The sequence below is a fragment of the Macaca nemestrina genome, chromosome 2 (assembly GCF_043159975.1).
Source record: "Macaca nemestrina isolate mMacNem1 chromosome 2, mMacNem.hap1, whole genome shotgun sequence".
NCBI lineage: Eukaryota > Metazoa > Chordata > Mammalia > Primates > Cercopithecidae > Macaca > Macaca nemestrina.
In genome coordinates this window covers 195,962,119-195,987,906 of record NC_092126.1, presented here as the reverse complement: position 1 = coordinate 195,987,906, position 25,788 = coordinate 195,962,119, and the positions used below count along the sequence as shown (strand labels likewise).

At 33.6% G+C, this 25,788-nt stretch overlaps 1 protein-coding gene and 3 long non-coding RNA genes across 6 annotated transcripts in view; 1 reads left to right on the top strand and 3 right to left on the bottom strand.

Moving 5' to 3' along the window:
• The window catches only part of LOC139361813 (uncharacterized), a 46,870-nt gene extending 46,436 nt beyond the window's left edge, over positions 1-434 (bottom strand). Inside the window, exon 1 of one of the 3 annotated variants that reach the window (XR_011619469.1) lies at positions 247-434. This is a non-coding gene — a long non-coding RNA (uncharacterized lncRNA). The remainder of the gene's footprint in view (positions 1-246) is intronic. The other 2 variants (XR_011619471.1, XR_011619470.1) reach the window with 2 other exon arrangements.
• A 3,522-nt stretch (positions 435-3,956) lies between these two features.
• LOC139361812 (uncharacterized) lies at positions 3,957-5,105 on the bottom strand. Its single transcript, XR_011619468.1, has 2 exons — positions 4,995-5,105; positions 3,957-4,160 (listed from the first exon to the last, which is right to left on the bottom strand). It is a non-coding gene; the product is annotated as an uncharacterized lncRNA (long non-coding RNA).
• Positions 5,106-6,673: 1,568 nt separating this feature from the next.
• LOC112427382 (uncharacterized) lies at positions 6,674-25,234 on the bottom strand. The gene is made up of 3 exons (XR_003018905.2): positions 25,061-25,234; positions 7,481-7,618; positions 6,674-7,004 (listed from the first exon to the last, which is right to left on the bottom strand). It is a non-coding gene; the product is annotated as an uncharacterized lncRNA (long non-coding RNA).
• Positions 13,982-15,526, top strand: LOC112427381 (large ribosomal subunit protein eL21-like). The gene has a single exon (XM_071092569.1). The coding sequence runs from the start codon at positions 14,017-14,019 to the stop codon at positions 14,500-14,502; it is 486 nt and encodes a 161-aa protein (XP_070948670.1). The 5' UTR covers positions 13,982-14,016; the 3' UTR covers positions 14,503-15,526.
• Positions 25,235-25,788: the final 554 nt, after the last annotated feature.

The window sequence follows — 25,788 nt, the reverse complement described above, 5'->3', positions numbered from 1 at the left end:
TATCATTTGAAACTCTTTTCTCCCATCCTGTAAGCTGCCTCTAACTCTGCTGACTGTTTCCTTTGCTGTGCAGAGATACTACACTCTTTATTCAGTCACTTCAGCATTGAGTAACTGCTTGAATTTTTACTAACCTGATTACACACTCAATATGTGCACATGAGGCAATGTTCTCGTTTCTATTACTAAAAATGCGCTATTTGTTTGGACCCAAATTGAGGTGACTGTGCATGACTAGATTCATACCTGAAATAATATTAAAGTTTCTCTACAAATGCGCTTTTTGTCTTCCTCAGTTTAAACTCTAGTTTGTCAAAATCCGTAGGTCAGCTGGAAAAGGTTTTGAAACAGCAGTGAACTTCAGCATACCAATTGAGAACATTTACAATATGCGAAAACTTATTAATTTTCTACTTCACCTACAGCAGTAAGATATCACAGTCTTATAAGTAAAAAAATGAGTAAACTGACCTAGATAATTGTCAGAGATTTTTTATTTTGATTTTTCTTTCTTGTCTGTGAAGAACATTATCGAAAAAATTGTCTACTATCACTTGTCACATTTACTATACCAATAAAAGCATAGGTATAATCTGATAATACGACAGTTCTGTGAACTAAATATATAGCTTTAAAAATAGTGCTATAAAAATGTATTACTTATTAATTTTATGTTTTTTTCCTCATTTGCAGAGAGGACTAGTAGAAGATTCTCTGTAAAACATTAGTTGGTTGTCAAATCTTTGAACAAACAAACAGGCCACCTGATTTTAGAATGCTTTAGTAGAAAGAGAGGAAGAAGTATAAGTTTAAAACTCTGTAGGCATGAGGTATAATATAAAGGACAGTGTAAATGGACTAATAGTATTTTAGTATTAGGTTGGTGCAACAGCGATTGCATTTTTTTGCCCTTGAAAGTAACGGCAAAAGCTGCGATGACTTTTGCACAAACCTAATAAATCTTGATTGGATTATATGAAAATCTTTGAGTGAGTTTTACCAATTACCCTGCACTGCATTACACAGAACAATTATACTAATATGCCACTCTTCATTCTAAAGCCTTACTTAAATTACAAAGCAGTGCCTCTTTGGCATGTGATTCATGAAAGTTTAATATATGTACGGTAGCAATAAGAAAGACACGACTGTAGAAATCCTATAAAGGCTATTAAAAAGGGAGGAGAAGCAAAACAAATGGGCTTTCAGGATTTATAATCCATGTCATACTCATGTATCTTTTTGTTATGTTCAGCAAGTCAATCTAGATTTAACATACACATTGATAAAAATTAGATTTATAAAGAATTTAAAATGCTATTTAGATCTGTGGGTGCTGTTATATCTTATTCCTTTTTGTTTTAACTAATGAGGATAAAGCCCTCATTAGAATGGATTAGTGAGCTTGAATTCACGGTCTGTTCATGTAACAGGTAATTCAGCCCTGGTTCTTTAACAGACAGAGCTATACTAGGGTGCTGCTGTTTACATTTATGAGCAAAGGTTCGTGAACAGTGGTATTTCTCTTGTTCTTTTCAAACAGCTCCCTAGTGAACCAATGGTGACACATTACAATCTGAATGGATACTATTTGAGTTTGGAGAATAGTTACCAAGCTAATGTTAACAGCACATCTCAGCAACACAGGTAATATTTCGGGGTGTTTTAAGTTGCAAATTTTTACAAATTGAATATAAAACTGAAAACTAAGCATGGAAATGTTACAAAAAAAGTACCAACAAAAATAATAACAAACACTTTCATAGAGTTTAGTGTACATCACTGTTCTAAGTACTTTATGTCAAATTTCTTTCTTGTAATACATTTTGGCTCAAGTTATTTTATTATCCAACATTACAAAGACACCCTGGTAGAAAGTGGCAGTGTCAGGACTTGAACTTAAATAGGTTGGTGCCAAAGATTGTGCTCTGAATTAAAACATTAAATTGCTTCTTTTCTGTCATGTTTATAGGATTCTATTCAAAACATCAAAATAGTTAAAATGTCCAACTTTAGTTATGCACATTAAATGCAAATTTCTGTTCTTTTAAAACTATGTGAAAAAAGAAACATATGCATATTAATTGTTAGGCCAGTATTTCTTATGTAGCATTTGAAAACCGAAGTAATTTAAAATAATAGCTTTTCTAGCTCATTTATTTTTCATGTTAACTTGTTTTTAACAGTATACTCTTAAAGGATATCATTAGGGATATTTCTTTAGATAATATTTGCCAAACATTGTAATTTATTCCAATACAGGTAAACACAGTTGGCCCCATAGGTGCCTTTGTTACTAATGTGTATATTGTGTGTGATCTATGGTTTTAATGGATTCTTTGAAGAAGTAATCTATTTAGTGTATTCGATGTGTACAACTCAAATTCTGAGTGCACTAGATGTTCAAATTTGGCGTGAGTAGTGAAGAATAATCGTTAGCACAAACGTTTCATAGGTAAAAATGTAACTTATTTTGTAAAGTTGCTTGATTACATGATATCTGAAAAGGGAATAGTTGCTTACTTCTAAAGTTTTAAGGCCATGAGGCCATAAGGTTTAGAATACTTATTTATATTATTAAATCTTTATTGTGCCAAAAGTCTAAGTACACATTTTGATGTGTTTTGAATGTGTATCTATTTTAGAATCATTCAATATGGCAGAAGACTAGCATATTGGTAAATTCAAAAACATTATCCTGTAACAAGAAAAATATAGTGTCCTTCTCAATAATCTCTATCCATAATAGTACACTTCTTTAACTCACTCTTAATCATTGGCCTTACATTTATTCATCTCTAATTTCACCTAACCACACATTTAGCTAGAATAGCTTGGTAACCAGCAAGATCATACCCTCTAGGAATTTTGGTCAAAAGAGAACAGAAGACGAATAAGAAGAGTAATCTCTAGAATTTATTTCTAGCCGTAAATCTTCTTCTCCCCTTTTTTGAATCAGCTTGATACTGCTTCAATTACAACCACCACCACCACAAGAGTAACAATAAAAACTAGACTCTTCCTGTATCTACAATTTTCTCTTTCTTCTTTGTGTTTATAAAAAGCTGTTCTCTGTTGTAACAACCTTTGCTTACCAAACCATGAGACTGTAAACAAAGCTCTTAACAGACTGCACTTATTTCCGTAAAATAATGGCCAAGAGGAATTGAAAACCAAAAGTTACTGGGTGTTAATTCATGAAAGAGAAGATACCGAGCTTCATAAAATGCCAACCCTGCATATAATTTGTGTTAAACATAAATACTTGGATTTTAGGTTAATATTTTTTGGTGGGACAAGACATCATATTAGGAGCTCAGGATCTGGGAAGTCCCAGAAGGATAAATAATTAGTTACGGTGTCTTTGTTTTAAGAACTGGAATTTGTCAAGAAGAATTTTCCTACTATATCATCAAACTTACTATGTGTTGATATTGGCACTCTTGTTAACAAAAAGTTCTGTAGTATCTTGTTAGAAGTTATAAAGAATTTGAAAGTTGCAAAGTGAAAAATACTAGTTTTCAATTTTGACCTGTATTTGAAATATTTATTTGTAATTCCTAATGGAATTTTTTGAAAAACCCTGATACACTTGTCTGCATTCATTGAATGAGAAAATTAACAAAGCACTAAGAGATAATTCAAGGAGCAACATGTAAAGTAAGTTCATAAGTAGGCCAACTCTGAGTACATGCTCAGTATTACACACACGATAAAGGACAATGTTTTGTTTTCACCTAAAGGCATTTTCATGCAGTGACTTTGAATTAATCGTTAAGTGCACTGAAAATCCTTTCACTATATACATGCAGCTAATTCTTGGAGAATTCCCACAGACATACAAAGTATTTTAGGCTACCACAAAGAGAATAGGTTCAGTTACATGAACTTTTGAAGAGGTTTCAGGCTTTGAGACAGAGGAAATGTATCCAAAACACCCTGCTTCACACATGTGATTCGTTGTGAAGTTATTTTTATTTCAACTTGAAAGCAGTTTATGACAATGCTTTTCTTTAAAATCTAATGACTTCCTTGGAGATCCCTTGTGGTTTTTGGCCAACAGAATAATTTATTAGAGATAAACTCATATCTTTACACAAAGTTGATTCAAACAATAGGATCACTCTGAAATGAAGCCAATGATCAGTGTTAAAGGAGACCTGAGATTTAGAAGAGAAAAACATAATGTCTTAATAAAATAATGCAAAATCAACACAGGCACATTTTGCCAAATGCATAGTTTTGTCCAAACATCACTGTACTTAACAATGAAAACATAAAGTTGGAACTTGCGTGTGTGTGTGTGTGTGTGTGTGTGTGAAGTACAAAGGACTCTCCAGGTATATGGAAAGACATAAGCTTATGAATTCAGTTTAAACAACTTTTAGCTATGGTTTAGTAAAGAAAAGACTAAGTAGAAAAATGGTCAAGTTGCATAAAAGATTTTACGTTGAAGCACACAGGCTTCTTTGCTAGATAATAGCATAGTAAAATCCAAGGGAGCAATTTGGAGAAAGATTAACGTCATTAAAAAATGATGCTTCATACAGTGTGTAGAAAACTTGTAGAATTAATGACAAATTCATGACAAACATGGAATAAATAGAACATTCGCACATAGAAAAAACAATTTGATGAGAATCATGAACAAATAGGTCAGTGATCTCTCAACTAAGATAACCTGTGACAAACCTAAATTCTAAGGTTACTACCAGAGAACTAGGGAGGCTGACTTCTCTCTCTGACCCTAATTCATGAAGAACTCTAAACAATAATATTTGCAGCTTCAAAAACTATGTTGGGATTCGACTCAAATTTATGAATCTCTGATCAGGTCAGGTCAGAATATGCTGAGTCGTATTTATCAGTTTATATTATAAAGACTAAAAAGAAATGAGTTTCATGTCTAAACACTTGAAAGCTCAGTACTAGAATGTTAGACCCAGAGACAACTAAGGCCTGAAAAAAAATTTAAAAAAAAGATTAAACACTACCTTAGAACAGCAGGTGATACATTTACAAACTCTCCACACCATGTGTTTGTTCCTATTGCTGCTGCAACAAATTAAATTATTGCAAACTTAAGGGTCTAAACCAACACAAATGTATTCTCTTACCATTCTGAAGGTCAGGAGTACAAAACTGGTATTATTCAACTAAAGTTCAGGTGTTTAAAAGTCTGGTGTCTTCTAGAGGCTCTGATGAGAGAATTTATTTTTTTGCCACTTTTCTGCTTCTGGCGGCCGTAAGTATTTTTCTGTAGCTTCTTTTTTTTTTTTTTTTTTTTTTTTTTTTTTTTTTTTTTTTTTTTGAGATGGAGTCTCACGCTGTTGCCCAGGCTGGAGTGCAGTCGTGCAATCTCGGCTCACTGCAAGCTCCGCCTCCCGGGTTCCCGCCATTCTCCTGCCTCAGCCTCCTGAGTAGCTGGGACTACAGGCGCCCGCCACCGCGCCCGGCTAATTTTTTGTATTTTTAGTAGAGACGGGGTTTCACTGTGGTCTCGATCTCCTGACCTTGTGATCCGCCCGCCTCGGCCTCCCAAAGTGCTGGGATTACAGGCTTGAGCCACCGCGCCCGGCCTTTTCTGTAGCTTCTTATTCCACCTTCAGAGTGGTTGCAACAACTTTGAAGAGGTTGGAACTCCAACCTCTACTTCAGTCATTCTATCACCTTGGTCTTTGCCTCTGATTCCTCCAGCACCCCTCTTATAAGGAGGCTTGTGACTATATCAGGTCTACCTGAATAATGCATAATATTTGCCTTTCAAATTCCTTAATCACATTTGCAAAGTCCTTTTTGTACCATAAAGGTAACATTCTCTGGTTCGAGGGATTACTATGTAGATATATTTGGGAGCCATTATTTAGCCAACCTTACTTATAGACCTATACAAAATACATACCACAATGCGTAGAACAGGTGTGTGTGTGTGTGTGTGCAAATTCAAAGGTTCATATTTTAATAACTCTAAATATTATTCAAAATTTATATCCCATTTCTGGGCCACTGCATTGAATCGAACCCTTTGAGGATAATTGACATATATTTTTAAATTTAAAGATTAGAATATGGTATTAAGGATGAAACTCAGATAGATACGTATACATTTTAGGAGGGCATTGTAGTGATCTAGTATACTGTTACAAAATATGTTTCATATGGTATAACCTTGGGAAGAAAGGAGAAATCAAGCTTTTACTTATGCCTTTTTCAATGACTTCTAAGTTTAAGGGGTCATAAATTGCTAGGATAAAGTCAGACATTGTAAGTGAAAATAGGCAGATTTTTCTTTAATCATTGCTAATGAATTCCTAAAACCTCTTAGAAAACAAACTGAAGAGAAATCCATAGGGAAAATACTTCAGATAATTCATCTGGGATATCAATAGAACAGTTGATGAGGTCAAATTTTGGTTCACTATCAGGACACAGAAAGGACACTGCCAATTCTCTAACTGCTATTGTGATCTTTTCAAGTTAATTTAATGGAGTTGAATCATGCTTGAATCAATTATTGCCAGGTTCTTTAGAAAAAAATGCCGTTCTCATGATTTAATGGTATAAGGTTACAGGGTCCCTGAAAGAAGGAAGAAGTTTCCAAATAAAATTAACACCATCATTTTCTGTGTGTGAATATTTTGATATTCATTATCCATTGACACTATAAAACCAAATAACAACAACAAAAACAATTCTTGGAAGACCAAAGTGGCGTATAATAATAAATCATTTACTTATCTAGGGTGGTTAGCTAGGAACTAATCTTGCCTGATTGCTCACACGTCTGGCTGTCGGTGGATCTGGCAGCTGACGTTAGCTGGGACAATTGGGACAATTTGACTCTGCTCCATGCATTTCTTACCCTTCAGCAGGCTAGCCTGAGCATGACCTCAGGGTGGCAGAGGCACAAGCAAGCAAGCAGGAACATACAAGTGCTCTCCCAAACTTTTTCTGGTGTTGAGACGAACAATGGTCAATATCCAAAGCAAGTGTCAAGTCTAAGTCTGAAGGCACAGTGAGAATGAACAACAAAATTATGGTCCATTAATTCACTCAGTATAGGACATCCTAAATCCAGAAAATGTGCTTGTATACATTTGAACATTTGCTTTAATGAATTCATAAAAATATAATTTAAAAATACTCAAGAAAATGTAGTAAGGTCACAAGGTAAAAGCATCTTTTTATAAAATCTGCACAGAATTCTATATTTTATCATCATTTCATGACACATATGTGGTAAAATAATTTTTTTCCATTTCAATTTAACAAAATATGACCCCCATATTGAATCTAATGACAAATTTTTACATTTAAAAACGCCTTAAAATGTTCATTCATATCATAAGACATCATGTGGATATTGAGGATATTAACAAACCTGAAAATGAAATAAGACTTCTCCCCTGTTTCGAAACAAAGTAAATTTAAAATAATATTACTTATTTAATAAAAATTGAATGAATATTGTTGATTATACCTATTTTGCAAGTGCATAAGTTCCTTGTAGTTGGATTATTTAAATAAACTAATTTTCAAGGCTTTTAGAATTCATACAATGGAAATTTCAGTTCAGTTTTCCCAGGTATTGCATTTCCTACACATCTGTTGTTTCTTTCTGAAAAAAAAAAAGTAATTTTTAGTATTTCTCAAAACAAGCATAATGAGGATCATGCACAACACTTAGCCCACTACAGGCAGTATTTCATTGTTTAGAAATATGTGTCGATTTCCAGGAAGGGGAACATCACACACGGGGCCTGTCGTGGGGTAGGGTGAAGGGGGAGGGATAGCACTAGGAGATATACCTAATGTAAATGACGAGTTAATGGGTACAGCACACCAACATGGCACATGTATACATATGTAACAAACCTGCACGTTGTGCACATGTACCATAGAACATAAAATATGAAAACAAAAAAGAAGAAAGAAATATGTGCCGATTTCAGCATTCCATCCTTGTTCTTTCATTCACAAAAATATATTGAATATGTGCCTCTTCTGTATTCTGGGAATAAAGCAAAGAACAAAACAAAGTAAAAACTGGTATTATTTCCAAATATATGTTTTTGAATTTGGTTTGGTTAACTAAAATTATTTTATTTTTGTCTTAAATTTTAATCATTTTTATATACCTTTACACACTATTTTAAAAACTGCGAAAAATAAATATTTTAACTTTGTAAGTACACAAGTGAGTTATCTCTCTCACTCAAAAGTTATATAAGTAAGAATCCCTCCATTAGTGTACTAATCCATTCTTGCACTGCTATAAATACCTAAGACTGGATAATTTATAAACAAAGAGGTTTAATTGGCTCATGGTTCCACAAGCTGTACAGCAAGTGTGGCAGCATCTGTTTCTGGGGAGGCTTCAGGGGTATTTTACTCATGGCAAAAGGCAAAGCAGGAATAGGCATCTACATGAGAGGGTCGGGACTAAGAGAGAGACAGAGAAGTGCCACACACTTTAAAACAACCAGATCTCATAAGAACTCTATTATGAGAACAGCGCCAAGGGGATGGTGCTAAACCGAATGGATCCACCCTCAAGTCCCAGTCACATCCCATCAAGCCTCACCTCCAACATTAGTAATCATAATTGAACATGAGATTTGGGTGGGGACATAGATCCAAACCATATCAGTTAGGTGGAAAAAGTAAAACTATTTTTACTAAAGGCTCAGTTTAAAATTAGTGACTTCAAATTGCTACATATCTTCCTCAGGTAATACTTTTATTATTATTATTATTTTATCTCCTTGAAATTAGAAGCTGGAGCAGACTAGTCTTCTAGTGTCATTGCAGCCCAAGATTGCTTCGCTCCACCTCTAACTACTCTATTTCTTCATGGAATTATTTGTATAGAGTAATACAGATGGAGAACTGGATAAACATTGCTCATCACCATACTAACTGATTGTCTATCTTTGTCAAAGAGGTGAATTCAAATATGTAAAGTTACTAAAAAGCCACTTGTGTCCGAGAGGCTGTCTGCATCTTTAATTAGAGTTCACAGGAGTCACAAACTATATATAAATGACATTTAAGTCATTTGTGGTCCCTTTCAGTTTCTGTGACTATTTTGCTAAGATTTATAATCCCACTATTTGGAAGCCAACCTTCTGGACTATTCAATTCATGGTAAGATAAATTGCTATTTTTCTTTACCAATGAAAGGAGCTGACTTTTAATTTTCTACATCCAGGCTGTGACACTAGCTTTCAAATCTGTTTTCATTTTGTTTTATTCTTACTTTTTACTTTTTTTCTAAAAACTATTCTTGGCACAGATACTTGTTTCACAGAAGTCCCATAAGATGTTGCATTTTACTGAATAAGGTTAAACAATACATCACAATCAGGAAATCTGTATTGTAATAGAAACATCCTATTTTTTAATGTCTTTGCAACCAGACCTACTCAATTCCTCAAAAAGAAATAAGGAGTGTAGAGGAAAGGCAAAACTGAGGCTTGAAAAACTAAACTCCATTATATAACTATTTCTTAAATATTCCTAAGATACCTGTAAGACTTCATTTAACCATCCAAGCTACAACAAACTCAACTACCTGCAAAATAGGAATAATAAGAAAACTCATATCTACAGAGATCCTGGGAGTTTGAATAAGACTCACCTCTATAATCTTTGTAAAAACTGCTTGAGTTCTTTTGGAGGGAAAAAGTGTCATTTAAATTTTGGTGCTAATGTGAAATTCTGAGTTTGAGGAGTTTGTAACTGTATTTTGAAGTTAGTCCTTGAATTATTCTTTATCAACCATCAAAGCACTGGAACCATTTTTTTAAAGTCATTTCTGTTTTGTACCAGACTAGAGACCTTTCCAATGATGGGGTTGAAATGCAGTAAATATTAATTATATGCATTTGAATATTTTTTAAAGGAAAGAATGCTAGTATAATCAGTCAAGGGCCAGCTCATAGACCACTTCATATACATTTACGGCCACCATAAAGAGGGAAGCTTTTCATAAAAATATCATGTGAAAGGATGGCTGGCCAGAAACTGTTTTAACTTGGTTCCGCACATAATCCATTTGATCATTAGTACAGTAGGATAATAATAAATCAACTGACCAATATATTCAGACATACAGATGTTCATGCCAGTCTTTGTAGTAGTTTATTACTAGATAAATCATATATATGGGAAAAGTAAAATACAAGGCTGACAAGAGGACATGTGTGCTAATAGAAATGAGTCTTAATTGTAGCTTTGAAAAGCAAGGGAGTGAGAGCTGTCAGAAAGTAAAAATAAAATCTCACAAGTAATAAACGAATTCATGTCCCTAAGGTATTCACTGTGAAATGTAGGACTAGTCAATCAAATCCATTTTGGCTTGCTTAAAAAAACACTTAAAATAAAATTTCAATTTACTTCAAGGTTTTCTTTTAAGTCCAAAGTTTGTTTCTTACATATTAAGCATTTAAACAGCTTATCTTACTCTAATTTAAACACACTGCTTTAAAAAGTTTTTTATTAAGGAATCTAGCATACTTAGAACTGAAAATAATATTTCTGCCAGGGTATGCAAAGGAATACTGTCCTGAACAGTGCATTACAATGTTTCATGCTAAGCGAAAGTCACAAAATGCCCAGCATAGCATCTTCTAGAAAGATAGCATTTATTAGACATAGATTGATAGCAAAAAAGAAATGAATACATATTCTCCCAGGGAATTAGAGCATCTGCAATACAGCCTGAGAGAAAGATAAACAGTTGCAGAGCCTGACAATTTTTTTCTGACAAGCATATGATGAAATATAAGAAGGTTGGTCTAGGTCAAAAAGCCAATACTTCCTTCAACAAAACCAAGCATCACAGAAAAATGGACAGACCATAAGGTCACAAATATATGTCTAATTTTCTAATTTTCAAAATCAATTAAAAATCTCTTTGTCCTGGAGGTAAGTACTCATGCACACTTGATGTCAGATCCTAAGAACTTCTGTGAGACTTCCTAAATATTATCCTAATCAGTTTTGAACTGCATAGTCTGTCAAGGTTTTTCTTCCTGTAGTTGAATCTATGAATCTGTAAAATTATAAGTTGACGCTGATCTGACCCATTCGAATTTAATATCTAAGCTGAAATGTGTAACTTCTGGACCATGCATGTTGATCATGCTAATTCAATTTACTCACTTGACAAACTTCATGATCTCAGGAACACTGAAGGCTTATCTTTTGATTTATGGGACACTGAAATGCCACAATTAAATAAGTAAGCATTGCTTGTTGTGAGATTCTGCTACGCTTTTTACATACTAATCATTCTACAATGTTATCTACAAAATTCACAAATTTCAGATAATTATTATATATGTAGCAACACCCTTACTTGAATAATGCTGCATTTATGAAATTTGAGTGGCTTACAAACTCTTCTCACTTTTCAGAAATTTTCCATTGATATTGGGCAATATATAAGTTGTTGTCATTACTTTTAATGGCAAAAACTACAACGACTTTTACACCAAGCTAATAAAGTACTATAATTCTGGGTGAAGTAAGACTTTAGATATGTTTGTGATCTGAGTTGTAATAATCTTATCAGTGACTCTGGATGTACATCACTGGCCATGCTTTTATATTCTGTTTATTTAAGACCATAGACTTCACTGTGTTGTTGTCTTCTTTTATCACTTACTAGGGGCATTTAAATAGATTGATATTCCTTACATTGCCCAAATTCACTTTTTTAGAGAAAACAACTTTTTGGTAAGTGAACAGTTTCTTCTAAGAATTACTCTTCTTCAGTTATAATTATTGCTATTTCCTTTCTTCTATAATAGATATATAAAAACATGAAATTAATAATGTAAACCCAAGCAAGTACATGTAAGTGACGTATTTCTGAACCATTAGGTACTACCTGTTTTTGATGTAAGTGAATCATAATATTAAAAGCTGAGTTTTAGTATGTATATATTACCAAAAAAAAAATCCTTTTGTGCCAATTACTAAGTTAACAGCATCACTATTTTCTCAGACCATCTCATTTCTGAAATTGCAATTTCAACTTACTAGTGTAAAACAGAAAGTGTCTGCAGCAAGTCTCAAGCAATTAGAGGTTTATTTAGCTAATGTTGAGAACACCCCTGGGGGGAAAAAAAAAAGCACAAATCACAAGGTGTATTAGTTCATTTTCACGCTGCTAATAAAGACATACCCAAGGCTGGGCAGATTCAAAAGGAAATAGGTTTAATGGACTTACAGTTCCTCGTGGCTGGGGAAGCCTCATAATCATGGTGGAAGGCAAGGAGGAGCAAGTCACATCTTAAGTGGATGGCAGCAGGCAAAAAGAGAATTTGTGCAGGAAAACTCTGCCTTATAAAGCCATCAGATCTCATGAGAATTATTCACTATCACAAGAACAGCATGAGAAAGACCTGCCCCTATCATTCAATTACCTCCACCAAGTCCCTCCCAAAACATGTGGGAATCCAGATGAGATTTGCGTGGGGACACAGCCAAACCATATCACAGGGGTGTCTGTGACCTGTGCTTTTTCCAAAGCAGGTTGTGGGAACTTCAGCATTTAAAGGAGAAAGAGCAAGCAGGAGGGAAGAAAAACAGAGGGAGGGTAGGCAGTGAAACAAATGGTTACATTCTTGTGAGACCCTGCTTAGCCTCATTAAATCTACCTTTTTTTTTTTTTACACATGAAAAAGCAGAGTAGAAGAAAAGGTCAATTATGCATTGTCTCCTGCTAAGTAAAGTTACATATTACCTAAGATAAAGTAAATATGTTAAAAGAGGGAGTAGAAGAAAAAGTCAATTAAGCATTGTCTCACGCCCAATAAATCTACATTTTACATAAGATGAAATAAGCAGGTGAAATGACAGCTATCTGGGAACAAAAGTAAGAAGTATTGGTGACTCATCTCTCAGACTTAACTTTCCCTTTGGCATAGCAACTGTGGGGCCCTAAGATTGTATTTTTCGTGCACATTAGAAACGTATTTTCCCATACTCATTCCCCAATGTTAATGGATATTAGCATTTGGTAGATTGTATTTCAGTGGATAGCATGGGTCTAACAAATCATTTAATACTTATTTTAATATATTATGAAAACTAAGGGCACTGTCTTTGGAAAACATTACCAAATAAGTAAACATGGCAATTCAAAAGAGTTTTTAGAAACACCTGTCACTAATTCCAAATTTTCATAGTTTCCAGTGGTGTGAATAGCCTCTCAGTGCAAGCTGATATTGTAATGCTACTTCTCAGCAGTAGCTGTAGAGTAATGCTATGAGAAAGACATAGAGTATCCAGAAACTAGTTGAATGCATTAAGCCACTTTGAAATAAAACAGAAAAAGACCAAATAATAGAACTCTTCTATTACAGACTTGAAAATTCCTTCTAAGATCATTTTGATATTTTCACTTTTTCTTTTACAGATATTTTAAAATTACATTAGAATTTTTATGGAAATGCTGTGTGTATAGTAAGAAATCATATATTCAATTATACTTTCTATTCTTGATGTTAAAGGTATTTTCCCAAAATACATTTCTATATTTGAAAGCTGCTGATTTGAATATGCAATTAAAATCAATTTAGGGAAACAGAGTTTACTTCATGAAACACTATCTTTGCCAGTGGAAAAACTAGCAACTTTAACTGGAACTGTTAATTTTATATTTACCATTTGATCATTCACCTTAAAACATGAACGTTACCTTCAGTATTATCATCAGTTCATAAAAACTTCGCTAACTGGTCTAACCTATTCTTCCATTTACTGCTTCGTTTATCTTTACATCAAAATATATTGTATGTTTATTTAATTTCTGTATCCCTCCAGGAAATTTAAGTTCAAGAAAGCAGGAAATTTGTTTATAAGTACTGTATCTATCATGGGTGCCCGAGAAATAATAATATTTGAATCCCTTCCCTGGTCGAAACAGTTCATTTGGGAGTCAATATTTACTTAAAAAATATTACCTAACGGGCCGGAACCGCCATCTTCCAGTAATTCGCCAAAATGATGAACACAAAGGGAAAGAGGAGAGGCACCCGATATATGTTCTCTAGGCCTTTTAGAAAACATGGAGTTGTTCCTTTGGCCACATATATGCGAATCTATAAGAAAGGTGATATCGTAGACATCAAGGGAATGGGTACTGTTCAAAAAGGAATGCCCCACAAGTGTTACCATAGCAAAACTGGAAGAGTCTACATTGTTACCCAGCATGCTGTTGGCATTGTTGTAAACAAACAAGTTAAGGGCAAGATTCTTGCCAAGAGAATTAATGTGGGTATTGAGCACATTAGGCACTCTAAGAGCCGAGACAGCTTCCTGAAACACGTGAAGGAAAATGATCAGATAAAGAAAGAAGCTGAAGAGAAAGGTACCTGGGTTCAACTGAAGTGCCAGCCTGCTCCACCCAGAGAAGCACACTTTGTGAGAACCAATGGGAAGAAGCCTGAGCTGCTGGAACCTATTCCCTATGAATTCTTGGCATACTAGGTGTTACAAAAGATAAAATAATAAAACAAAAGACCTCTGGGCTGAAAAAAAAATTACCTAACAATTACTTCAGATTATAATATTTTTTACAAAAATAATGGACTCCTCATAAAACAAAGTTTATTTTGTATGCAAAACTGTGATTTACTACTAACTTTGAAGGATTTGCTCTATTTTCAAGCCATCCAAGACAATGTTAAATTAATAGGCAGGATCTAAAAAGAAGACATGAAAAATGAACAACGTATCTTTCATAACTTGTTGAATAATCAACTGTATTACAACAAAAGGTGTCCTTTATTATTAGTTTCTCAGTGAATATTGTGCCAACAAGGACAGATGGCCAAGCAGCACACACAAACACTTGGCCACCTGGAGTGGTGTTCACTAGAGAAACTATGGACATAGAATCAGTAGCAGGTGACCTACTCTTGGCTTTACCATAAAAATCCAGCAAATCAGACACGGAAATCATCACCATTCTACCTGTTGAGTGCAGGTTATGGATATAAGAACAATATGGTCTGACCTGTGTCCTGATAACTCACTGTTGTGGTGGGCAATAGCACCACCCTTCTCATGTTGTGCTCAGGGGTTGGAGCCTTGTGGACAACCTGACATAGTAGTGGTAGAATTTACTACCTCTCTCCATCTTCTGGTGTAATTGGATATAAAGTATGGGATGGATGTACCAGCATCAATGTGTCATGTTTGACAAGGACTAGATGATTTTCTTGGAGCACTATAAGTAACTGTTCCCTTTCCTTGAAGTTGAATCTATAGAGGATGAATTTCGGACAAGTTAGTTTTTACTACTCAGCAAAATATAAAATCGCTAATGTTACTACACAGGAATAAAGATGGAAGTTTGTGAAAGAGCAATGAGGCTTGAAATAGAGGAGGTCAAAAAGTAGGCTATGGAAAACTTTACAAATATTACACATATGAAAACAACTTTGGAGAATATTTTTTAAATTTGCATAAATCTTAGCAATTTGTATTCAATTACTAATAAAGTGTTATTTAAAAACAATTTTCTGATTTACTAAGAAAAAATACAGTTTGATCAATTATTCTGGATGACAATATAAGCTATGCTTTTTTCTTCTACTTGGAAAATAATACGTCTAATAACATTTAATTAAAATAGCAAAAAATCTTTTAAAAATATGTAAACTTATTAAGTAAAACAAATATATTATTTTTATGGATTTCATGAGGTTCATGGTATTTATAAAACTTTAAAAAGTGTATAATTTTTCATGATACATCATTTCATTACAAATAGTCACACTCATATTTAATTTGGGTAACTTAAATTCTTTATTATTTTTTAAAGGGAATATCCCCAAACCTGAAATTACCTCTGTTAGTAAGAACTTTTAAAAATGTTAATTTCAGCTTATCTGTAGCTAAAATTTATTTTATACTATCTGCTTTTAGTAAAACTTTCACTTGTTAACATGTGCACCAAAATTCAAAAAACAAGGCCAGATGGGCCTTTTTTTATTGTATTCAATAACTAATTTCTCTGCTCCCAAACAGAGTGCAATATTCTTTAATACACAGTCACCTAGAAATTGAACTTGTACTTTTCTATTTTATCTCAGATAAGAAATAAGGCTGTCACATATATCACATTCAACCTACCTTAGTGTAAAGGATAAAGGTTATATCATCTCAGAAATGAAAATGTCACATATCAGAGTTAGGTTCAATTATCTCTGAAAAGAAATTTCTATAAATGGGCATTTGATAATGGAGAAATTCACATAATGGAATTATAAACAGTTCTGGTTTCTAAATCATCTTTGAAAAGGCATATACTACTGTATACATTTCAGATGAATAACATAAAAAGCAAACGCATGACATTCACTAATACAGAACAAATTTAATCAGATCATTTAAAACTCATAGGCATGTCTTTTCTTCCTCAATATATATTTTTGGTTAAAAGAATAAGTATAAAAATGACTATACAAGAATTAGAATTCCAAATGAATAGCAAATCATCAGGTGCTAAGTTCCAGGAATGTGTACATAATATACAGACATTTCTTTCTATTTTAATATTGAGTTAAACATTTTAATGGATCAGTAATTTACTTCTATCCTGAATCCTGTTTGCTTCCTCAAATGGAGTATTGGAAATTAATGAGGTAGTGTCTGGTGCTTATGGCACTAAATAACTTACTCCCTTTGCCTTATTTGTCTTCTCAAATAAGTTACATATCCAGAGTGTCATCTTTCAATTATAACAGTTACTTTGATATTCAAGAATCACTATATATTCAGGGAAGCTTAAAAATTACAAAATAATAATAAAAAAAAACTTTGAAGAGATCTCTGTAGGGTCCCTGAGCATTTCAACAGTTGGTGGGCATAAGTAGAATGAATTAGGATGGAGGGACTTTCCATTTCATGGGTACTGCTGGCACAATGTGGCTTGCGTAGAGTACCTGGAGTCTAGACTGTCCCCTTGCCAAAGATTAGACACAATAATGGCCATGCTGTGAAACCAAACCTGTTTTATTATGTTTGTTTATTCTCTTTGATTTAATTACTTGAGCATTTGTGGAATTTTGAAATTCTTGAGAGAAAGGTCTCCTTTATTACCTATCTTGAACAATTCAGTTCCATAAATACTTTATTAAAGACATACTGTATTTCCAGACTTACACTGAAGGTTGGAAAACTAGTTGACTGTGCATCTGTAAAAGTCTCATAGGAGTCAAGAAAGAAGGCATGTTAATATTAATGATATTATATTCAATATTAAAATATCAACACACTATTGACAATATTATCATATAATATTAATAATGTAGCCAGGCCCTGAGTAAATTATAACAAATTTGGAGTTACTGAAAGAAATCTATCCTAGGTGTCACATAAATTAAAAAGTAAATAAACAAAGGAATTAAGGCAATATATGGACCTTACATCTTCTGGCTTAGTGCTCCCATATAAATTATTTTATTTCTTATTATAAATGAATAGAAATATTAATCTCTATAATAGGAATTTTCAAAACATACTCTTAAACATTTAAATGCAATTGCATGAAATTTAGCTTAGGTTAAAAATTGCTAATTTCTAGTTCCACTTTTCTAGCATAATGATTGAACAAGTAAGTCGCTTGAGTTGACTTAGGATATGTCTATAAATAAATTATATAAAATGTCTTACAAAGACATTTGAAACACACTGAAGCTTCTATATAATGTGAAAAGCAAATTTCTTAGAAAATATTTCTCAACATTTCTGAAACTCTGATTAAATGTGTTAATCAAAGAATACTAAAAACCAGTGGAGTCTTCTGAATTGGCACACCAGGTATCTAATTTAGAATAATAACTACATGTCTTTCTTACTTCACAGCTTAATGAACAATAAGATAATTTATTTTAAAGCACATTCATTTCCTGCATTTCAAGTACAGCAGGAATAAAAAAAAACATCTATGTTTGCTACATGTTAACATATTTACTGTCCCCTGCAACCAATCACCATGGCAAATAAACAATTCTATTTTCCCCAGCTGTATTATGTTATGAGATCAGACAGCTTCATATTAAGACAAATAATATTATTTGGATTAATTATTTTTGGATTCCCTAAGCCACCAAATGGAACTAATTCTTTACCAAGGATCAGAAGACATTAATTATTTGGCACAAATGGCTAAGCTAGGGGATTTTGATCCTCAGAGATATCCTTACCCTGGAAAAAAAATCTGTGAAAGCATTCCAGGAGCTTCAGTGAGATTATTTTCTATCAGAAAAATAGGCTTAGACATTGCATACATCAAGAATTGTTAATACAAAGTATCTAAGTAAAATTTTTCTACGATGGTATTATTCAATTTAGCCTACAGAGGAGCAGGCTGTTTGCAATTCATAAACTAGTACTTTTATATCAGTTATTAATTTTAGGTGTTCATTTTACTCAGGATAATTCTGCATACAACTCATCTCAAATGTACCATGGAAATAAGTAAGGTCTGGGTGATTCTCTGGGCATCTCAATTGACCACGATATTGGAGAGTTGGAGGAGTTACTATTACGAATAGCACAGAGCACATGTCTAATTTTCTTCCGTGAGAGTTTGTTGTTCTAGATATTTATTGTTGTGGAAATTGTCTGTCTTAAAATACAGCATATCCTACAAAACCCTGTTTTGATTTAGTTAGATGATAATTTGAGCTATAACACTTTTAAAGTAATTTGTAGAATTCAAAATAACTTTCCAATCTTACATTAATAGCATCAGATTCTCCATGGTAAAGGAGGCAAACTTATATATTTAAAATCTCAATGTAGGATTGTGTTGGCTATGCAGGCTCTTTTTCGGTTCCATATGAACTTTAGAGTAGTTTGTTCCAATTCTGTGAAGAAAGTCATGGGTAGCTTGATGGGGATGGCATTGAATCTGGAAATTACCTTGGGCAGTATGGGATTTTCATGATATTGATTCTTCCTATCCATGAGAATGGAATGTTCTTCCATTTGTTTGTGTCCTCTTTTATTTTGTTGAGCAGTGGTTTGTAGTTCTCCTTGAAGAGATCCTTCACATCCCTTGTAAGTTTGATTCCTAGGTATTTTATTATCTTTGCAGCAATTGTGAATGGGAGTTCACTCAAGATTTGGCTATTTGTCTGTTATTAGTGTATAGAAATACTTGTGATTTTTGCACATTGATTTTGTATCCTTATCAGAACCACAGTGAGAGATCATCTCATGCCAGTTAGAATGGCGATCATTAAAAAATCAGGGAACAACAGATGCGGGAGAGGATGTGGACAAATAGGAATGCTTTTACACTGTAGGTGGGAGTGCAAATTAGTTCAACCATTGTGGAAGACAGTGTGGCAATTCCTCAAGGATCTAGAACTGGAAATACCATTTGATCCAGCAATCCCATTACTGGGTATATACCCAAAGGATTATAAATCATTCTGCTATAAAGACATATGCACACGTATGTTTATTGCAGCACTATTCACAGTAACAGAGACTTGGAAACAACCCAAATGTCCATCAATGATAGACGGGATAAAGAAAATGTGGCACATATACACCATGGAGTACTATACAGCCATAAAAATGGATGAGTTCATGTCCTTTGCAGGGACATGGATGAAGCTGGAAACCATCATTCTCAGCAAACTAACACAGGAACAGAAAACCAAACACCTCATGTTCTCACTCATAAGTTGGAATTGAGCAATGAGAACACATGGACATGGAGCGGGGAACATCACATACCAGGGCCTGTCGGGAAGTGAGTGGCTGGGGGAGGGATAGCGTTAGGAGAAATACCTAATGTAAATGAAGAGTTTATGGGTGCAGCAAGCCAACATGGCATATGTATGCCTATGTAACAAACCTGCACGTTGTGCACATGTACCCTAGAAATTAAAGTATACTTTTAAAAAGCTCAATACAGTGATAACAAATAACTGTTACTTAATTATCATAAATACAAATTTGTATAATTTTAACAAGAGTCACAGTTTTGAGTATGACTTTAGTACAAAGGAAAATGAACAATTAAGGACTTTTTATTTCCCAGAATATATGTATTTGAATAAAGATTTTTCAATATAAATAATGTCAAAGTCAAAAGCATAGTTGATAATTTGGATATTACTCAATAAGAAAAGAAAATAAAAAACAAAAATATAGCAAATCAAAAAACATAATTTTTGAATTATGTTTCTAATACTTCTTGGCTTAATTTTTCAGTGTAAATTATTTTATTATCCTATTTAAATTTATTCATCTATAAAATATGCATTTAATAATATATTCATCTATAAAGCATTACTATTCCAATATAGTCTTAAATACATCACAGAAAAGTTAACTGGACTAAGGTTAAATATCAGTACCTTCTAGTTTACCTTTTCAGTTGAAAAATGAGACATTGGAGATAGATCTATTTAAAATATTTAGTAAAATGTCTTATGAAACCATTTAAAATTGGGGACCAGCTACATAGCAGAAAAACGTTTTCATGTATACATTTTTTACATATGTATACATATATAGTGCTTAGACCAAGAACAATTTGAATCTGTAGACACACTTTCTAGCCTCCAAGTAAATTTTGAAACCCAGGGGAATGAATATCCAGCAGATGGCTACATAAACATAGCACTCAGATAATTGAGTAGTTCCTTTACTTTGCCATCTGCTTTGTAATCCTTTCAGAGATTGAAATCTTTCAACTATAAAATGTTCTGCCAAGATTTCAGAATGCCCATCAGCTTGACTAACAGGTAAGAAAAAATCTGCAATGGATAAAACATTTCTTAATATAAACTTTCTAGAAAAAAATTAATATATTTAAAATCAATTAAATGTATTATTATGTCAAGCTTTAGTAGAACAATCACATTTACAGTCACATAGCCATCTGCTAGTATTTGCATAGTCATACCTCCTGGGTTTCAAAAACTTATTCCACAAAGATCACAGTGTTTGTCAGTGTACTTGCACACCTGTCAATCAGTTCTGGTCTCTAAATATGCAGAAAATAAATGTAGGGGAGAGCAGAAATCAACTTAGGTTTCTTAATATATCAAAAGTGACTGATAATTCCAATCAATGATAAAACAGAGCATTTTAGATTTATTATGCAGGTTTTTATTAATTTAAGACACTATAACCATTTCTAATGTTTGTTTCTATATTATTTTAAAACAGGTGAGGCCAGGCAAGTTGGTTCACTCCTGTAATCCCAGCACTTTGGGATGCTGAGGCGGGCTGATCACGAGGTAAGGAGTTTGAGACCAGTCTGGCCAACATGGTGAAACCCTGTCTCTACTAAAGACACAAAAAATTAGCGGGTCGTGGTGGTGCGCGCGCCTGTAATCCCAGCTACTCTGGAGACTGAGGCAGGAGAATTGCTTGAACCTGGGAGGCACAGGTTGCAGTGAGCCTAGATTGTACCGTTGCACTCCAGCCTTAGTGACGGGGCAAGGCTCCGTCTAAAGAAAAAAAAAGTGAGAAAAGCTGGGTGTAGCAGCTCACGCCTGTAATCCCAGCACTTTGGGAGGCTGGGGCAGCAAGAGTGCTTGAGGCCAGGAGTTTGAAATGAGCCTAGGCCTCATAGAGAGACCCTGTCTCTACAAAGCATAACAATGAACTAGCCAAGTAAGGTGTAGTCTTAGCTGCTAGAGAGGCCGAGGCTGGAAGATTGCTTGAGCCCAGGAGTTCAAGGTTACCTGAGCTATAATTACACCCCTGCCCTTTAGCCTGGGTGAGAGAGAAGGACCATGTCTCTAAAAGTAAAAAGAATAAAAAAGTAAGTAAATACATTTTTATAATGGGGGAAAATACTTCTTTCCATGCAAAATATGTACTAAGAGTTATTAATGATTGTTAATATGAGAATGTTTTTGATATCTATTCTACTATCTACTGTCTCTATATATTCTATTTTTCTATAATGCATGTATATATGTAAGCATATATGTATTTGTTTATTCTATAAAACTAAACCAGGCTATGACCCTGACTGTCCTAAAATTGGAAAGTCGTAAGCATCAAGCACTGTATTTAAATTTGTGTTTATGTATGTGTATATGTGTCTGTTTATGTGTATGTGAGTGTTTGCATATATACAAACTACAAACATTGTCCAGTAATCATTTACTATTTTTTGTTCCTGGAAACCTACACAACATAAAGGTAAAAAGGATTTGCAATGAAAATTACAAAATAATTAGAATTCTATAATAATAAAAATGTACATCTAGTTAAAGAGCATTCATAGGTAAATTTAGAGCATTGATACCTGCATTAAAAATGAAAATAGATATAAAATAAATTTAAAAAACTATAATAAAATAGCATATTTAAATCCAAGTTTGCAAGATAAATAAAAGAAAACTAAAACATGAGAAAAAAAAATTTAAAAAACTTAAAAAACAAAGGTTGGTTTATTAAAAAATAATAAAATCATAAAACACTAGAAAATTGCTCAAGATAAACAAAGAAAACACGAACTCTCAATATCAGGAATGATAAAAAACCAGCAACATGAATCTTATGTGTTAAAAAGCTGGTGAGAATGTATGATGGGCAACTTCATGACAACTCATAAATTTCACAATTTACCTGAAGACAACCAAGTCCTTAACAAATCCAACTGGGCAAAACAACACTTAAAGAGATCGAAAAGCTTATTGTTACATATCTCTTATATAAGCTTGAGCTATAGCCCAAAACCTTCTGCAAAGAATTTCCAGGCCCAGATGTCTTTACTGGTCAATTCTTCCTATTATTTGTTTGAAATAATAACAATCTTACACAACCTTTGCTGGAAAACAAATAAAAGGGAAATACAAATTGATATCATTTTATGAGCTCATGCAGAATTTAGGCTTTAAAAATCCAACTTTAAAAAGAATATTATAAAAAAGTAAAATTATAGGGCACTATCTCTCATGAGCTAGTCATAAAAATTCTGTGCAAAATTCTGTGCAAGAATATAGAAAAATGGTAAAAATTGATTGATACACTTTACCTCTTTAATAGAATAAATGAATTAAAAAGTACTCATTTCAATAGAGGCAGAAAAACAATTCACTAAAGTAAATATCCATAAAATATTTATAAAATAAATTATAAAAATTTACAGATTAAATGAAACATTATTAATTTAATAAAGAATATACATATCATAGTAACATCATACTTAACTCTGAAATATTGAGCACTGTCTCTTTGAGTTTATGAACAATTCAAAATGTTAACTGTAATTACTTCTATTCAAATTATCCTGAAGGTTCATTAAGGCAAGAAGAAAAATATGCATGAAAGCTGATTGTAGAAGGATAGATATTTACAGTAATTACAAATGACATGATTTTGTAATAGAATAATTCAAAAGAATATACAAACTTTTAAAAGTAAAAAATAAAAGGTAATAAGTGGATAAGGACTTTAGCAAAGTCCCTGAGCAATATTCAAAACACTTAACTTTCCTTCTATTAGCAGCTAATAATTAGAAAGTGAAACTTCATAAAAATCTACAAAGATGTGTTAAATGTTTACATTGAAATTTAACAATATTGGAGAAACACTAAGGAAGGCCTGTAGAATGGAAGGATATTGTATTTATGTATTTATAGGTTGGATTATCGAAACCTGTTATTCAGAGTTCTACATTGACACAGAATACACACACACACACACGTACTCTCTCTATATATATACATATGCATGAGTATACATGTTTTATGTATAGTTGTGCATACATATGTGTATATATGTACACACACATATACACACACACAGAGAAAGAGACATTTATTTTAAGGAATTGGCTCATATGAATGTGGAGTCTGACAATTTGAAAATCTGCAGAGCAGACTGGCAGGCTGGAGACCCAGGAAGAGCTGATGTTGCAGCTCAAGTCCGAAGGTAGTGTAAAGGTTGAATGTCCTTATAAAATTTGATTACAGTATCCATTTGTGATATATTGCATATCTCTATTACCAAATCTTACCATGTACTCTAAGTGCTCTCTTTACTACTGGAAATAGTTTACTAGTGTCTTTAAAAATCTATTGAGATTAGGTAACCAATTATAGAAGCTCCAGAATCATTTCAAAACACTCGCCCTAAGGTTCTTTTATTCTAAAACCAATCTCAGTACGAAGATGACAACTCATCTCATACTGTTATTTGGAGTCAATATAAGTTTAAGAAGAAGCTCAGAATGTTTTCTGTTGTTTTGGAGATAAACAAGTTAATTCTGAAATTTATGTGGAAAATGCAAAGTTACTATAATAGTCTAATAGTCTTAAAGAATAACACATTTGAAAAATCATGATATAAGATACAAAACTTAATATAAGGATACAACTATTAAGACAATATGATTTTTGCATACAGATAGATACCAGAAAAATATACATAATATATATTCTGAGTGTGAGTTTGGTTGGATATTCAAAGTACACATATCTTTCCCCACTGCATTGCTTATAGTTTCATACTCTTAATGGTTTATTTTGATTAACAAAACTCTGTAATTATAAAACAGCCCAATATGTTGATACCTTACTTTATGATTAATGATTTTTGTGTTCTGTTGAAGACACAAATTTTTGAAGATAATCCCTTTTATTTTCTTTCTATTAGCATTATTACTTTAACATTCACATTGGTGTGTCATTAATCTCAAAGTATTTATTTACATGTATGGTTTAATATGGGGGTCATGGTTTCTGGGTTTGTTTTTGTTTTACTTATAGATGTGCAATTGATGCAGCACTATTTATTTCAAAAGACAATGCTTTTCTGCTGAATTGCAGAGGTGTCTGTGCCACAAAGAAGGCGATACCAATGAGCAGACTTCACTTATGCTCTGGACAAATAAAAGCCTACACAAGGAGCCTTGAACCATAGGATACCACAAACAACCTGAGTGGTGCCCCTTCTGAGGTAGCTTGATGAATTACTTTTAGAAATTTTCATTAGTAATATGGTGTGAGCTTGAGGTGAAAAGAATAAGGGAAGATTAAAGAGATTAACTTACTCAGTTCACCTTCAATTATTCACTCTGATTTCTTTCCTACTTCTCAAAACTTCTCCCTCATAACTCTGTACTCAAGAGTCTCCCCCGGGCGCGATGGCTCACGCCTGTAATCCCAGTACTTTGGGAGGCCGAGGCAGGCAGATCACGAGGTCAGGAGATCGAGACCATCCTGGCTAACACGGTGAAACCCCGTCTCTACTAAAAATACAAAAAATGAGCCGGGCGAGGTGGCGGCGCCTGTGGTCCCAGCTCCTCGGGAGGCTGAGGCAGGAGAACGGCGGGAACCCGGGGGGCGGAGCTTGCAGGGAGCCAAGATGGCGCCGCTCACTCCAGCCTGGGCCACAGAGCGAGACTCCGCCTCGGGGGGGAAAAAAAAAAAAAAAAAAAAAAAGAGTCTCCCCAAGTCTGCTCTCAATTTGAATGTAAACACTTCAAGGACGTTGTATTGTGAAATGATTGTATGGATACAAAACCTCCTTTGTGTCAAGTGTGGTGAGTTCAGAACTCTTTCCTACTATTTCCATAGAGAGGTTGGAAATTGAAAAATATGAGCTTTTACTTGAATAACATATTGGATATTACCACATTTTAAATGAATTTTGTGATTAATAATTTTGAATTACTTCTTCATGATATATTGTATGCTAAAACACACTAATTGATTTTTTTGAAAGTTGAGAATCTAGGAGTTGACGAGATATAACAGGATGCATATAACATTCCTGATA

Excerpts from the sequence above, each read along its gene's own strand:
- LOC112427381 (XM_071092569.1), top strand. The coding sequence starts at position 14,017 with ATGATGAACACAAAGGGAAAGAGGAGAGGCACCCGATATATGTTCTCT.